Below are 17,192 nucleotides of genomic sequence, written 5' to 3'. Positions count from 1 at the left end.
CAGCTGACCTGCAAGGCAAGTAAGTTAATCTGTACTCACCTCACCACAGACAGCAACCTTTTAAATGGTCCCCTCTGTCTCGCAGCCCCCGCGCTTTTCAAAATTCCCGCGCTGATTCTAAGGTCCCAGCTCTCACTCCCGAACTCAACAGCTGACCTGCAAGGCAAGTAAGTTAATCTGTACTCACCTCACCACAGACAGCAACCTTTTAAATGGTCCCCTCTGTCTCGCAGCCCCCGCGCTTTTCAAAATTCCCGCGCTGATTCTAAGGTCCCAGCTCTCACTCCCGAACTCAACAGCTGACCTGCAAGGCAAGTAAGTTAATCTGTACTCACCTCACCACAGACAGCAACCTTTTAAATGGTCCCCTCTGTCTCGCAGCCCTCGCGCTTTTCAAAATTCCCGCGCTGATTCTAAGGTCCCAGCTCTCACTCCCGAACTCAACAGCTGACCTGCAAGGCAAGTAAGTTAATCTGTACTCACCTCACCACAGACAGCAACCTTTTAAATGGTCCCCTCTGTCTCGCAGCCCCCGCGCTTTTCAAAATGTATTATTATTTCCCGTCTTGTAATATAAGACTGTAGCTACGTTATAGATTTCCAGTCATCTCTTCCCTCAGAGAGTTGTTCGTCTTTGGATTTCTCTTCCACAGGGACCAGTTGTATCTGAGGGTCATTGAATGTACAAGTCTGACAGATGTTTTATTGACAATGGAATTAAGGGTTATGGGGAACAGATAGAAAAATAGAGAGAAAGCTGAGATGAGGAGGGATTTCTTCACTCGAGGATGTGGTGAAGCTTTGGAATTCTCCACCCCAGAGGAATGTGGAGCCTCAGTCATCAAGTATGTTCAAGACAAATAGGTTTCTAGATATTGAAGATATCGAGGGCTATGGGGATCGTGTGGGAAAATGGTGCTCAGGTAGATCAGCCAAGGATCTCATTGAATAGTTGAGCAGACTCGGTGGGCCGAATGGCATACCTCTTGCTCCTGTTATATTCTCTGTGTCCTGGTCAGGAAGCAGTGAGTTGAGCTCGGATCTGTCAATCAAGATGAATGAGCACCTTCAGGAGAATTGGGAGGGTGAATATTAGATACAGCAGAGTGAGAATGGAGGGAGAGTGTGTGGGATGGAGATTTACAGCTTTTGGAGAACAAGAGAGGAAATAATGTTCCCTAGGAACTAGAATTGTCTGTTCTGAATTTTGTTCCTGTACTGACAACGATGACTTTTGTAAATTGTTTATAAAGGATATTGGAAGAGGAGGAATTACAGACAGAAATCTCAAACATCACGTCTCAATGTGACAAACTCAGTCGATTCCTTCTGACCTGAATATCATCGGCGAGAAGGAGAAATGTTTGTCCGATGTGTCGGCTTCCAAAAGATTTTAAACGTGAATGCAACTGGAAAAGCACCGAGACCCACACAACACACACCCGAGTGAGAGTGTTCCAGTGAACTGACTGTGGAAAGAGCTTCAACTAATTACACAGCCTGAAAAAACATCACACCATTCACAGTGAGGAGAGACAGAGCACATGTTCTGTGTGTAGACAAGGCTTCCACTGATTGTTCAAACTGGAGAGACACGAGGAGACCCAAAACATGGAGAAACCGTGGAAATGTGGGGACTGTGGGAGGGGATACAAAGTCCCATCTAAGCTGGAGATTCATCGACGCAGTCACACTGGAGAGAGGCCATTCACCTGCTCCAAGTGTGGGAAGGGATTCACTCAGTTATCTCATCTGAAGGCACACCAGCGAGTTCATACTGGAGAGAAGCCATTCACCTGCTCTCAGTGTGGGAAGGGATTCACTCAGTTATCTTACCTGCAGTCACACCAGCGAGTTCATACTGGGGAGAGGCCATTCACCTGCTCTCAGTGTGGGAAGGGATTCCGTGCTCTATTCATCCTGCGGAGGCATCAGCGAGTTCACAGTGGGGAGAGGCCATTCACCTGCTCTCAGTGTGGGAAGGGATTTATTGATTCATCCACCCTACGGAAACATCAGCGAATTCACACGGGAGTGAGGCCGTTCACCTGCTCTCAGTGTGGGAAGGGATTTATTGATTCATCCACCCTGCAGTCACACCAGCGAGTTCACACTGGGGAGAAACCATTCACCTGCTCTCAGTGTGGGCAGAGATTCCGTGCTTCATTCACCCTGCGGAAACATCAGCGAGTTCACACTCGGGAGAGGCCATTCACCTGTTCTCAATGTGGGAAGGGATTCATTGATTCATCTGCCCTGTGGAGACATCAGCGCGTTCACAGTGGGGAGAGGCCGTTCACCTGCTCTCAGTGTGGGAAGGGATTTATTGATTCATCCGTCCTGCGGAAACATCAACGAATTCACACTGGGGAGAGGCCATTCATTTGCTCTCAGTGTGGGAAGGGATTCATTGATTCATCCACCCTGCAGAGACATCAGCGAGTTCACACTGAGGAGAGGCCATTCACCTGCTCTCAGTGTGGGAAGGGATTCAGTGATTTATCCACCTTGCAGAGACACCAGCGAGTTCACACTGGGGAGAGGCCATTCACCTGCTCTCAGTGTGGGAAGGGATTCATTGATGCATCCACCCTGCGAAAACATCAGCGAATTCACACAGGGGAGAAGCCATTCACCTGCTCTCAGTGTGGGAAGGGATTCATTGATGCATCCACCCTGCGGAGACATCAGCAAGTTCACGCTGGGGAGAGGCCGTTCATCTGCTCTCAGTGTGGGAAGGGATTTACTCAATTATCCACCCTGCAGACACACCAGCGAATTCACACTGGCGAGAAGCCATTCACCTGCCCTCAGTGTGGGAAGGGATTTATTGATTCAATCATCCTGCAAAGACATCAGCGAGTTCACACTGGAGAGAAGCCATTCTCCTGCTCCCTCTGTGGGAAAGGTTTCACACAGTTAACCAGTCTGCAGACACACCAGCGAGTTCACACTGGGGAGAGGCCATTCATCTGCTCTTAATGTGGGAAGGGATTACATAGAAACATAGAAAATAGGAGCAGGAAGAGACCATTTGGCCCTTTGCGCCTGCTCTGCAATTCGTTATATATTGCCTTATCATCCAATTTAACAGCCTAATCCCACTTTCCCCTCCATATCCTTTGATCCCCTTCGCCCTCAGTGCTATATCTAACTGCTTCTTGAAAACATACAATGTCTTGGCATCAACTATTTCCTGTGGTAACAAATTCCACAAGCTCACCACTCTCCGGTTGAAGAAATTACTCCTCATCTCTGTCCTAAATGGTCTACCCCGTATCCTCAGACTGCGACCTCTGGTTCTGTACACGGTAGCACAGTGGTTAGCACTGTTGCTTCACAGCGCCAGTTCAATTAACGGCTTGGATCACTGTCCGTGTGGAGTTTGCACATTCTCCTAGTGTTTGCATGGGTTTCACCCCCACAACCCAAAGATGTGCAGGCGAGCTGGATTGGCCACACTAAATTGCCCCTTAATTGAAAAAAATGAATTGGGTACTCTAAATTTATTTTTTTTAAATACAGGGAATTGTGAAGATATGAGGCATGAGTTGGCCTTGATAGATTGGGGAGAGTTACTGAAAGGGATGACAGTGGATAGGCAATGGCAAACATTCAAGGATCGCATGGGGGAACTACAGCAATCGTTCATTCCTGTCGGCACAGAAGCAAAATGGGTAAGAGGGGCAATCCATGGCTTACAAAGGAAATTAGAAATAGTATCCGATCCAAGGAAGAAGCATACAGATTGGCCAAGAAAAATAATAGGTCTGACGATTGGGAGCAATTTAGAATTCAGCAAAGAAGGACAAAGGGATTGATTAAAAAGGGGAAAGTAGAGTATGAAAGTAAGCTTGCAGGGAACATAAAGACTGACACTAAGAGTTTCTATATGTGAAGAGAAAGAGATTGGTGAAGAGAAATGTCGGCCCGCGACAGACAGAAACAGGGGAATGCATAATAAGGGACAAAGAAATGGCTGAGCAATTGAATACATACTTTGGTTCTGTCGAGAGGTAGAGAGAAAGCAGGGAATTATAGACCAGTAAGCCTAACATCGGTACTGGGGAAAATTCTTGAATCCATTATCAAGGGCTTTACAGCGGAACATTTAGAAAACAGTGGCAGGATCAGTCAGTCAGCATGGATTTATGAAGGGGAAATCATGCTTCACAAATCTGTTGGAATTCTTTGAAGATGTAACCAGTTCAGTTGAGAAGGGGGAGCCAGTCGATGTATATTTGGACATTCAGAAGGCGTTTGACAAAGTCCCGCCTAAGAGTTTATTGTGCACAATTAAAGTGCATGGGATTGAAGGAAGTGTATTGAGGTGGATATAAAACTGGTTGGCAGAGAGGAAACAAAGAATAGGAATTAATTGGTCCTTTTCAAATTGGAAGGCAGTAACTAGTGGGGTGCCACAGGGATTGGTGCTGGGACCCCATCTATTCACAATATATATTAATGATTTGGATGAGGGAACAAAGTGTAACATCTCAAAGTTTGCAGATGATACCAAGTTGGATGGGAGGGTGAACTGTGACGAGGATGCAGGGATCCTACAGCATGATCTGGACAGGCTGGGCGAGTGGGCAAATCAATGGCAGATGCAGTATAATTTGGATAAGTGTGAGGTTATTCACTTTGGAAGCAAAAACAGGAAGGCAGATTACTACCTGAATGGTTGTAAATTGGGAGAGGGGAGTGTGCAGTGGGACCTGGGTGCCCTTGTGCACCAGTTGCTGAAGGTAAGCATGCAGGTGCAGCAGGCGGTAAAGAAGGCTAATGGTATGTTTTTTTTGTGTTTTTATATAGAGAGTACTCAAATTATTTTTTCCTCCAATTAAGGGGCAATTTAGTGTGGCCAATCCACCGACTCTGCACATCTTTGGGTTGGGAGTGTGAAATCCATGCAGACATGAGGAGAATATGCAAACTCCACACAGACAGTGACCCAGGGCCGGGATTCGAACCTAGGTCCTCAGCGCTGCAGTCCCAGTGCTAACCACTGCGCCACATGCCGCTCGGCTAATGGTATGTTCTCCTTCATTGCGAGAGGTTTCGAGTACAGAAGCAGGGATGTGTTGCTGCAATTATACAGGGCCTTGATGAGGCCGCACCTAGAATATTATGTGCAGTTTTGGTCTCCTTTTCTGAGGAAGGATGTTCTTGCTTTCGAGGGAATGCAGCGAAGGTTAACAAGACCGATTCCAGGGATGGCAGGACTGTCACATGAGGAGAGATTGACTAGGTTAGGATTGTTCTCGCTGGAGTTCAGAAGAATGGGGGGGGGATCTCATAGAGACTAATAAAATTCTCACAGGACTAGACGGTGTAGTTGCAGGGAAGATGTTACCAATGATTAGTGTGTCCAGAACCAGGAGTCACAGTCTGAGGTTTCAGGGTAAACCATTTCGGACAGAGATGAGGAGACATTTCTTCACCCAAAGAGTGGTGAGCCTGTGAAATTCATTACCACAGGAAGTAGTTGATGCTAAAACACTGAATATATTCAAGAGGGGGCTAGATATAGCATTTGGGGAGAATGGGATTGAAGGCTTTAGGGAGAAAACAGGATTAGGCTATTGAGTTGGATGATCAGCCATGATAGTGATAAATGGCTGAGCAGGCTCGAAGGGCCAAAAGACCTCCTCCTGCTCCTATCTTCTATGTATCTGTATGTATTATTTTCTATGAGATCCCCCATTCTTCTGAACTCCAGCGAATACAATCCTAACTGATTCAATCTCTCATACGTCAGTCCCACCATCCCAGGAATCAGTCTGGTAAACCTTCGCTGCAATCCCTCGAGAGCAAGAACATCCTTCCTCAGATAAGAAGACCAAAACTGCACACAATATTCTAGGTATGGCCTCGCCAAGGCCCTGTATAATTGCAGCAAAAGATCTCTGCTCCTGTACTCGAATCCGCTCGCAATGAAGGCTAGCATACCGTTTGCCTTCTTTACCGCCAGCTGTAGCTGCCTGCTTACCTTCAGTGACTGGTGTACGAGGACACCCAGGTCTCGTTGCACATTCCCCTTGTTATTTATGAGCTAATAGTCTGCCGCCTTGATTTTGCTACCAAAGTGGACAACCTCTCATTTCTCCAAATTATACTGCATCTGCCATTCATTTGCCCACTCACCCAACTTGTCCAAATCACACTGAAGGATCTCTGCATCCTCCTCACAGCTCACCCTCCCATGCAACTTGGTGGCATCTGCAAATTTGGAGATATTGCATTTAGTTCCCTCATCTAAATTGTTAATATATAGGGCGGCGCAGTGGTTAGCACTACTGCCTCACGGACTGAGGACCAGGGTCACTGTCCGCGTGGAAAAAAGTTCTCCCCATGTCGGTGTGGGTCTCACCCTCATAACCCAAAGATGTGCAGGGTACGTGACTCGACTATGCTAAATTGCCCCTTAATTGGAAGAAAAGTATTGGCTACTTTACAGGTGGCATGGTAGCATAGTGGTTAGTACTGTTGCTTCACAGCACCAGTTTGATTCCTGGCTTGGATCACTGTCTGTGTGAAGTTTACCCATTCTCCCCTTGTTTGCATGGGTTTCACCCTCACAACCTAAAGATGTGCAGGGTAGGTGGATTGGCCATGCTAAATTGCCTCTTAATTGGAAAAAAATAATTGGGTACTCTAAATTTAAAAATAAATACATGAATAATTTTTGAGAAGTTACAAGACATCATATTCTGCCAAGACTATGTGGGCTCAGCAGTGGCGTAATGGTATTGTTACTGGGCTAGTAATCCAGAGACGCAGGTTAATGCTCTGGGGATCTGGGATGGAATCTGGCTACAACAGATATTGAAATGGAATAAAAGTCTCAAATTTAAGTCGAATGATGATGTTGTGGATGGTTGTAAAAACCCATCTGGTTCACTAATGTCCTTTAGGAAATCTGCTCTCCTTACATGGCCTGGCCTGCACTTGACTCCAGATCCACAGCAATGTTGTGGTTGATTTGTAAGTGCCCTCTGAAATAGCCTCACAAGACACGCAGTTCAAGGGCAATTGGAATGAGCAGTAAATGCTGGCCCAGCCAGTGACCCCCACCTTCCACGAATGAATAATTTTTAAGACTCATTGTTCAATCTGAAGACTAGTAAGAAACTCTCTTTGATTGGATTGGTTTATTGTCATGTATATCGAGATAGTGAAAAGTATTGTTCTGCGTAGTCCAGACAGATCATTCCATACGTGAAAAAACCTAGGACACACGATAAATACACAATGTAAATACAAAGACACCGGGTGAAGCATACGGAGTGTAGTACTACTCAGTAGATAACCAGTGTATGATAGACCAAATGTATTAATTAAATATTACTGTATTAATTAGCTACCAGTCTGTAACATGATAAAATAAGTAGTGATCCTTAATTGAGCTACACTTAATGAAACAATAATGAATCAGTGGTTATAGTAAAGGTCTAAGTTTTATTTGTTGTAAAAATGTAAATGCTTAATTGGTGTGTATATAAAGAATGTGCAATGAGGATAAATGTACCCGCAAGAGAGACCTTTCAGCCTGATTAGCCCCAGCATTTGAAACTGTATGAATAAGAAATTGTACAGAATCAGATAAAAGGATAGTCTGAAACTGTTCAATTGTATTCCTGTCTAAGATAATGAGAGAAGGTGGTGTCAGTAATTGGGAATCCAATTCAATTAAACTGGTGCCTAATTGACCAATGGTTATGTTACAACAGGCCCAACTCTGACATGAGGTAATGGTCACTTTGGGGATAAAAGTAGAGGTTCTGAAGGTCTTCCTTGCTGGCCAAGTACTGCAGACTCGAGGCCAAGGAAATTACTGTCAAAGAAGGAGCCAGGGAGGGTTACGCTTCTACAGACTGATCACCGCCTTGAAGTTGTAAACTTTAATATCTTCAAGTTTTCAGTAAACCTTTTTCTTTTGATAAACATTTTAAATTTACTATCCAGAGAATTCTGCCGTTGCTTTAATTGCTTAAAATCGTGTCTGAAACAGTGAAACAAAGTGAATTTATTGAATGGTAAGTTGGGGGTGGCTGAGATCAATTAAGTTACAGATAATAAAATCAGATAAGATCAATCTTCGATTTAAAAACTTGCATTTCTGTAGCGCCTTTCACAATCATAGGTCGTCACAAAGTGCTTTACAGCCAAGAGTACTTTTGAAGGGTAGTAACTGGTGTAATGTAGGAAAAACAGCAGCAAATTTATACAGAGCAAGATCCCACAAACAGCAATATGACAATGAGCAGATGATCGGAATTTGGTGATGTTGATTGAGGGATAAATATTTGCCAGGACACCGGGGATAACTCCCCAACTCTTCTTCACAATAATGGCTGTGGGAACTTTTACAGGACCTGAGAGGAACTGACAGGGCTTCAGTTGAACATCTTATTTGAAAGAAGGAAACTCTGACAGTGCACCACTCACTGAGTGCTGGGCAAGGAATATTGGATGTGATTTTTTTTGTCCTGAAGTCCCTGGACTGTTACCTCACAGCGCCAGGGATCCGGGTTCAATTCCAGCCTTGAGTGACTGAGGCATTTGCTCACTGTGTCTGCGTGGGTTTCCTCCGGCTTCCTTCCACAGTCCAAAGATGTGCAAGTAGATTGGCCATGCGAAATTGCCCCTAAGCGTCAAAAGTGAGGTGGGGTTATGAGCTTACAGGAATGGGGCAGGGAGTGGGCCTAGGTCTCAGAGGGTTGGGGCAGACTCGATGGGCCAAATGGTATCCTGCACTGTAGGGATTTCATTCTATGATGAAACCCAATGGGTGTGGAGAAAACACTTCAACATTTGTTACTGAGGTGGATTAATTCAGCACAGACAGCAGGGATTATTTGAAGAATAACAGTATCGTGAGAAAGGAAATTCAGTGTCAGGTGAGGGGAGCTGGTATTTGTAACTAAAGGTTTGAAAACTAAAATAATCTGGAGTAAGAAAGGAGAAAATGACAGCAAACTAAATAATCCGTAAAGGACATCAGTTAGTCTCTGCTTATCAAAGAGAAATCAACAATTTATCAGTGTATGTGAAACAAAACTGATTTCTGACATATCTCCAGAATCTTATCCCCAATCCCAGTTGTATAGAGATTATTAATATCAGCAATAAACTCCCAAGTGGCAGCATGAAGATGGTTCAGTCCTTAACGTGATTAACAGCAGCAATAACAACTTGTGATGATTTGGCACCTTTAACATAGTCAAACATCCCAAGGTGCTTCACAGGAGTGTAGTCAAATAAACCTCAACACCAAGACTCAACAGGAGATATTCGGGCAGGTGACCAAACACTGGGCCAGAGAGAAGTTTTAAAGGAGAGGAGAGAAAGTTCGAGAGGTGGGGCTGGTTAGGGAGGAATCCAGAGCTCAGCATCCAGGCAGCTGAATGCACATCCGACACTGGAGGAGTGCCGGAAATCGGGATGTACAAGAGTCTTGAATTGGAGGAGCAGAAAGATCTGAGTGGGATGTCACGCTGGAGGTGGTTACAGAGAGGGAGGGATTTAAAATAAAATCTGAGAAATGTAAAAATTGATGCATTGTTAGACTGGGCATGATAGATCTGATAGGTAAAAAGGCTATTTTAATGTAAATATTAAGACCCAGTTTTAATACCCATTTTAAAATGAGGATTTCAGCATTCATAACCTCAGGTCATGACAAAACACATCGGCTTTTGCTGACACATGCATAAACTATTTGGAGATAAAAACACCATTTTCACTAAGCAAGATGAAACAGCTATTGTTCTGATGAACATATTTTCAAAGTCAGTTTGACATTAAGAAATAAGCTGTAGCAGTAATCGAGATCAAGGCCAAGTAAGCACCACAGCAACACTGGGCTAAATCGCTGGCTTGGAAAGCAGACCAAGGCAGGCCAGCAGCACGGTTCAATTCCCGTAACAGCCTCCCCGAACAGGCGCCGGAATGTGGAGACTAGGGGCTTTTCACAGTAACTTCATTTGAAGCCTACTTGTGACAATAAGCGATTTTCATTTCATTTCATTTCATATGAAGGCACCATTGTCCAGAATGTGGATAAAGCAAAGTCAGCAGGAAACCAGTCTTGATAAAAGAACAGAATCACATTCCATAGCATACACAAATATTCAAACATGAAACATTCAGAACTTATGTTGCACATTAAGGATTGACAGTTAACCATCGAATCAAATGTATCTGATTCTCACCCAAACCAATTAGGACAACATAGAGGTGTAGACAGATGGCTTCAGACTGATAAAATTCTCTTTAAACATGATGGTCTGTACGGCCATCTTTATTCCTGGAACATCCTATACTTTGATCTAACTACTCGCTATCTCTATTTTCATATTTTCACTTTCCACTCGAACTCTTGAAGTAAATGCAAGCTATTTTGCCGTAAGCAAGAAACCATTTCTGTATTATTGTGAAAGTTAAATTGTGTAAAAGTTACTTCTCTTTAAGTCCTTTTGCTAGCCGGACTTTATTGAGAATAGATTTAAGTTTCTCTCAATTGTAATCAAATTCTTGTTTGCATCCGAGAAGTTTAACTCAAATTTCTACTGAGTTTTGGTGTCGCAAGATTTCACTAAATCCGCATGGTAGATCTCTTCAAAAATCTAAGTGGGATGTCGTGCTGGAGGTGGTTACAGAGAGGGAGGGGCGAGATCAGGGAGGGATTTGGAATAAAATCTGAGAAGTGTAAAAATTGATGCATTGTTAGACGGGGCACCAATGTAGATCAATGAGTACAGGAGTAATCAGTGAATGGGACTGAGTTAGGATAGAGAGGTGCAGGGGTAGTGATAATGTAACTAGTAATCCAGAGGTCAGACAAATATTCTGGGGACATGGGTTCAAATCCAAATATGAATTGGTGGTATTTAAATTCAATAAAATCTGGAACTGAAAGCTAGTCTCAATAATGGGGACCATGAAATTGTTGTTGAAAACCCTGGTCTGGCCTACATGTGACTCCAGACCAGAGCAATATAGTGACTATTAACTGCCCTGAGTTGGTTGTAAACTTCAGTCAGGATGGGCAACAATTGCTGGCCTTGCCACTGACACCCTGTGGAAGAATTAAAGAAAAGGCACCGATGTTCCAGACTGACAGCAGCTGGTATATGAGGGGAAGCTCAGACGGTTCATGAATCGTCAGATCTCGAGGATGTTATGGCCTGAATGAGAGTTTCAGCAGCAACTAGGCTGAAGCAGAAGAGACCGGCGATGTCACAGAGGTGGATGTAGGCTGCCTTGGTGATGGAGCGAATATGGATCAGAAAATCAGTTCAGGGTGAAATCGATGCTGAGGGGATGAACAGTTTGGTTCAGGTGCAGTTAGTGGTCAGAATAACAACAGAATCCACCCAATACAGTCAGATGTGGATTGCTGTCAGCGGGTTCAGTGCCTGAGTGAATCCCTTCCCCCACACAGTGCAGGTGAATGGTTTCTCTCCTGTGTCAGTGAGTTGGTTTTTCATAAGATATTTAACACTTTTATATCTTTTCCCACCACGCAAACAATTAAAAGGTCCCTTGAATGAGTGAACAACTTGATGGGCAGCGAGGCTGGAAACACAAGTAAATCATTTCCCACATTTGGAGCGAATGAACGGCATCTCTCTGGTGTGGGTGTATCCGGAGACAGGATAACTGATTGAATCTTTTCGCAGACACGGAGTCAGTTTCATTTTTTCCTCGCTGTGAATGTGCTGGTCTTTCTGGAAGCTGGACAATTCAGTGAATCCCTTCCCACACACAAGCTAGGTAAACGCTCTCTCCCTGGTGCGGTGGTGTCAATGAGTTCCCAGCTGGGATGGAGAACTGAATTCTTTCCCACAGTCCCACATTTCTCCCTGCTGTGGGCATCCTTGTGTCTCTCCAGGTTGGATGATCAGTTGAAGCCTTGAATTAGATGATACAGGATATACAGCACAGAGACAGGCCATTCAGCCAGCCAGTTTGTACTGGTGTTTAAGTTCTATTTGAGTCTCCTACCATCTTTGCTTCTCCCATATATATATATATATATATATATATGTGTGTGTGTGTGTCCAGCCTCCCTATACATACATTGATACTATTCACTTCACCCAGTGCCTGTGGGAGTGAGCTCATTCTCACCATTCTCTGGGTGATGGAGTTTTTTCTGTATTCCCTATTGGATTTCTTGGTGATGACCGTATGTTGTGGTTTCTAGTTTTGCTCTTCCCTACAAGAGGAACCATTGAAACCAAGAGTAAAGAGATCCAGTCTCTCAATCCTTTCCTGATTTATAAACCCACACACTTTTGGTATGATCCTTGTGAATCTTCTCTGTTCCCATCTCCATTTTATAATGTGGGGACCAGAGAAATGGAAAGCTCAGTTTGCTGAGGAGAGGATCCAGAGAATCCAGCACCTTCTCAGCCCAATGTCTTCATCTGCAGCAAATGTGTCAGATACTGTCTTGCCTCAGAAAGGCTCCTGAACTATCCCAGGCAATGTTTAAAACAGAGCTGAACACTTAAGATGCAAACTATCATCTCACAAGATGGAAGGTTGCCAAAGATATAAGCTGAATAGAACCACACCGTGTACTCTACGTATGGTGTAACCAAGTTCCCAAAGGATCATCATAACTTCCTTCTTTTCACTTGTGCCCCTCTCGCCCTCTGCTTTATTTATTTTCTCTGTTGCTCTGAGACCTCTATTTCTCTCCACCATCTACACTCACAACTTCCAAGTAAGAAGTGACCCCCTCATTCTTTGCACCAAAATGTACTAACGGGTCGGTGCAGACTCGATGGGCCGAATGGCCTCCTTCTGCACTGTATGTTCTATAATCGATGTACTTCACAGTTATCCATTGTACATCATTCGTCAATTATTTGTCTATTTAGCAAGTTTAAAAATGCCGTCTTGTAATTTGTTGCAGTTCTCCTCCGTTCTATCTTCCCAGTTTAGAGATTGTGTATTGGATTCCAAAGTCCACATCGTGAATGGAAATTGTGAACAGTCGTGGTCCCAGCACTGATCCTTGTGGAACATCACTTCCCACCTTCTGTCACTCTGAATAACTCCCCTTTACTCCCACTCTCTACTTTCTGTCTTGAAACCAGCTGAAAATCCAGTCTATCATTTGTCCCAACTCCACATTCTCCGACCGTGTCCATTATTCTCCCGTAGGGAATCTTATCAATGGCCTTTCGAAAATCCAGATAAATGCCATTGGCTGCATTACCATTGTATATGCTCTCTGTTATCACATCAAAACAGTCGATAAGGCTGGTCAGGCAAGATTTTTCCTTTTGAAATCCACAAGGACTGTTCATTGATATATATATTTTTTTAATATGTTCTTATATTCTCTACTTTAGTCAGGATTGTATTATTTGCTGATGTGAAGCTGACTGGTGTACCATCCCTGGGCATGATCTGTCCCCTTCTTAAATACAGAAATTACATTAATGATCCACCAGGCCTCTGACACTACACCTTTAGTGAATGAATTATGAGCCGCACTGCCTGTGCTATCACTTCTCTGCATTCTTTTAAAATATGTGCATTTAGTCCATCCTCTAAGTTATATGAGTTTAGTCAACACATCCTTTCCTGATTTTAAATTAATTTATCTCATAACTTGTCTTATTATTCAATGTTATGTTTACCTGTTCTCTATCCCTGGGAAAAAGCGAGGCAAAAGAATGTTTGAATATTTCAATCATCTCTCCCTCATTAATTGTGGTATTGTGCTGTCTATCCCTTAATGGTCCAATTCACATCACATTCTTTTATTATTTGTATCTATAAAATATTTTATTGTTTTGGCAGATGTGACTGGATAATTTATATTCTTAATGGAGGGGTCACTGTGAAGAATGTGCAAGTCAGTGAGAATTGTCAGCAAGGATTAATCAGCACTTTCTAACTGGAGATGTCATCAGTGGAACCTTTCAGATACAGAATTGTACATTTTGCACCAAAGAGCAATTTCGGATTGCAGTAAAAGTTCATAATTTTATTGGACTGGAGTATCTGTCATGGGATCATGAAATAAGCGGAAAGTTCACAGATGGTGCTTTTAAAAAGGGAGACTGCGGTCCTCAAAATCAGTGACTTCTCCAGAATATTAAACTCCAGCCAGCTGTTCTTTTTTTAAAAATGTTTTTTTTTAAAAAAGAATTGGGTACTGTAAATGTATTTTAAAAAAAAAAAAATTTAGAGTACCCAATTCATTTTTTCCAATTAAGGGGCAATTTAGCATGGTCAATCCACCTACCCTGCACATCTTTGTGTTGTGTGGGTGAAACCCACGCAAACATGAGGAGAATGTGCAAACTCCACACGGACAGTGACCCAGAGCCGGGATCGATCCAGGGACCTCAGTGCTGTGAGGCAGCAGTGCTAACCACTGCGCCACTGCCCTCAGCCAGTTATTCTTAATATCAGCAGAAAAAATATATATATATATTCAGATGATCGATTCTTGACATAATTAACAGCAGCAGTTACAGCAGAATTCAACAACTGCTGTCGCTTGTAAACTTGCTGATGTGACAGTAGGTGTTGTGACTGAGTGAATCCCTTCCCACTCACAGAGCAGGTTCCCCAGTATGAACTCTCTGGTGTGTCAGTAGGTGAGAGCATTGAGTGAATCCCTTCCCACACTGGGAGCAGGTGAATGGTCTCTCCCCAGTGTGACTGCGTTGGTGTGCAGTGAGGGCGGAAGAATGTCTAAACCTCTTTTCACAGGCAATGCAGCTGAATGGTTTCTCCTCGGTGTGAACTCGCCGGTGTGACCAAAGGCCAGATGAATGAGTGAATCCCTTCCCACACACAGAACAAATGAACGGTTTCTCCCCAGTGTGAGTGCGTTGGTGTGCAGTGAGGTCAGAGGACTGTCTGAACCTCTTTCCACAGTAAGTGCAGCTGAACGGCCTCTGATCAGTGTGAATTCTTTGGTGTAACATGAGGCTGGCTGACTGAGTGAATCCCTTCCCACACACAAGGCAGTTGAATGGCCTCTCCCCAGTGTGAACCCGTTGGTGTGCAGTGAGATTGGATAACTGCCCGAAACTCTTTCCACAGTCAGTACAGCTGAAGGGCTTTTCTTCGGTGTGATTTCGCTGATGTCTCAGCAGGTTGGTTGACTTAGTAAATCCCTTCCCACACACACAACAGGTGAACGGCTTCTCCCCAGTGTGGCTGCGTCGATGGATTTCCAACAGGCATGGGAAATTAAATCCTTTGCCACAGTCCTCACATTTCCATGGTTTCTCCATGGTCCCTGCCCCAGTGTGACTGCGTCGATGGTATTCCAGCAGGGATGGATAATTGAATCCTTTCCCACATTTCTCACATTTCCATATTGTCTCCCCAGTGTGACTGCGTCGATGGTTTTCCAACAGGGATGGATAATTGAATCCTTTCCCACATTCCTCACATTTCCATGGTCTCTCTCCCGTGTGACTGCGTCGGTGAAGTTCCAGCAAGGATGGATAATTGAATCCCTTCCCACAGTCCTCACATTTGCATGGTTTCTCCATTATGCCAGCCCCAGTGTGACTGCGTCGATGGATTTCTAGTCGGGATGGATAATTAAATTCTTTCCCACAGTCCTCACATTTCCATGGTTTCTCCATGGCGCAAGCTGCAAACACGGGAGCTGCAGGTTGTTACTGGGGGTTTGGGGCCTACACGGGCCATTAATAAACCTTCTTCCCACCCACGTAATCGCCGGATCCCCTCCCGCCGCTCTGCGGGCTCTTACCGGCTGCCGAGCGACAAACAGACGTCCTTGTGACTCTCCAGGTTGGATGATCAGTTGAAGCCTCGTTCACACACACAACACATGTATGGTTTCTCCCCGCTGTCAGGCTTTGCAACCAGAGAAACCTCTTTCCGGTCAGTATACTGGACTCTATCACTCCAGATCCTGTTATAAAAGAATAGAATGAGACAAAGTCACTGCACAGAAGCAGGCAGTCATACAGAAGTTAGAAATCCTTTTATTTCTGAGACAAATTAGGATTTCACAAAAGTCAGCACTGTCAGTACAGACAGAAATTCAGAACGGTCAATTCTAGTTTGTATGGAACATTTCTCCCTCACTTGTTGCACAAAAACTGTAAATCACCATCCTGCACATTTTTGCTCCTTCCTAGGCGAAAATCACAGAGTTTTACAGCACAAAAAGAGGCCCAGCCATCAGATACCCATCTATTCTAATCCCATTTTACTGAACTTGGTCAAAAGTATTGCATTTCAAGCGCTCATCTAAATGATTCTTAAATGTTGTGAGTGTTCCTGCCTCTACCACCCTTTCAGGTAGTGACTTCCAGATTCCCACCAGCCTCTGGGTGAAAAAGCTTTCCCTCAAATCCCCTACCCTAAATCTATGTCCCCTGGCTATTGATCTCTCTACTAAAGGGACAAGTACCTCCCTATCTATGTCCGTCATAATATTGTACACCTCGATTATGTGCCTCTCAGCTTTCCCTGCTCTGGGGAAAATAACCCCAGTTTAGCCAGCCTCTCTTCATGACTGAAACAATTTAGCTCAGGCAACATCGTGGTGAATCTCCTCCACACTCTCTGGGGTGCAATAATACCCTTCCTATAGTGTGGCAGCCACAAATGCACACTGTGATCCAGCTGACAAGTGTTTTATAAAGCTTCAGCAGATCATCCCTGCTCTTATATTCTATGCTTCGGCTAATAAAGACAAATGTCCTATCTGCCTTCTGAAGCAGTTGATGTCCCTGTGCTGCTGCCTCAGGGACTGTGGACAAGCTCCCTCTGACCCTTCACTTCCCAGCGTCCTGCCCTTCATTGTGAGGTCACCACGATACCCGCGCCTGCGCTCTGCTCCCCGCTGGAAAAAGATGGCGGCCGTTAACTTGGGCCTGTTCCTGGGGAAAGCACCGACGCTGCAAACACGAGAACTGCAGGTTGTTATTGGGGTTTGGGGCCTACACGGGCCATTAATAAACCTTCTTCCCACCCACGTAATCGCCGGATCCCCTCCCGCCGCTCTACGGGCTCTTACCGGCTGCCGAGCGACAAACAGACGTCTCTCCATCACCATCACTCAACCTGCGCATGCTCGGAATACTGGAGGGACTGCGCATGAGTTCCGATTTCCAGCTGAGGACAGAGGGTATTCCCCACCGCGGGGAAGGCTGGGTAACGTCTCC

The 17,192-nt window shown here is 44.4% G+C and overlaps 2 protein-coding genes across 3 annotated transcripts in view; one reads left to right on the top strand and one right to left on the bottom strand.

Annotated features, from left to right (window-relative positions):
* LOC140419387 (uncharacterized) overlaps positions 1 to 7,632 on the top strand; it is a 16,459-nt gene extending 8,827 nt beyond the window's left edge. For both annotated transcript variants that reach the window (XM_072503258.1, XM_072503257.1), the window contains one exon: positions 1,254 to 7,632. In XM_072503258.1, the coding sequence (XP_072359359.1) occupies positions 1,612 to 2,982 (1,371 nt within the window). In that variant the 5' untranslated portion in view covers positions 1,254 to 1,611 and the 3' untranslated portion in view covers positions 2,983 to 7,632. The remainder of the gene's footprint in view (positions 1 to 1,253) is intronic.
* Positions 7,140 to 17,192, bottom strand: LOC140419388 (uncharacterized). The gene is made up of 2 exons (XM_072503259.1): positions 17,045 to 17,192; positions 7,140 to 15,931 (listed from the first exon to the last, which is right to left on the bottom strand). Exon 2 carries the CDS (start codon positions 15,636 to 15,638, stop codon positions 14,589 to 14,591), a length of 1,050 nt encoding a protein of 349 aa, XP_072359360.1. The 5' UTR covers positions 15,639 to 15,931; positions 17,045 to 17,192; the 3' UTR covers positions 7,140 to 14,588.

Source organism: Scyliorhinus torazame, chromosome 5 (assembly GCF_047496885.1).
Source record: "Scyliorhinus torazame isolate Kashiwa2021f chromosome 5, sScyTor2.1, whole genome shotgun sequence".
Lineage (NCBI taxonomy): Eukaryota > Metazoa > Chordata > Chondrichthyes > Carcharhiniformes > Scyliorhinidae > Scyliorhinus > Scyliorhinus torazame.
This window is presented reverse-complemented; position numbering and strand designations above follow the sequence as displayed.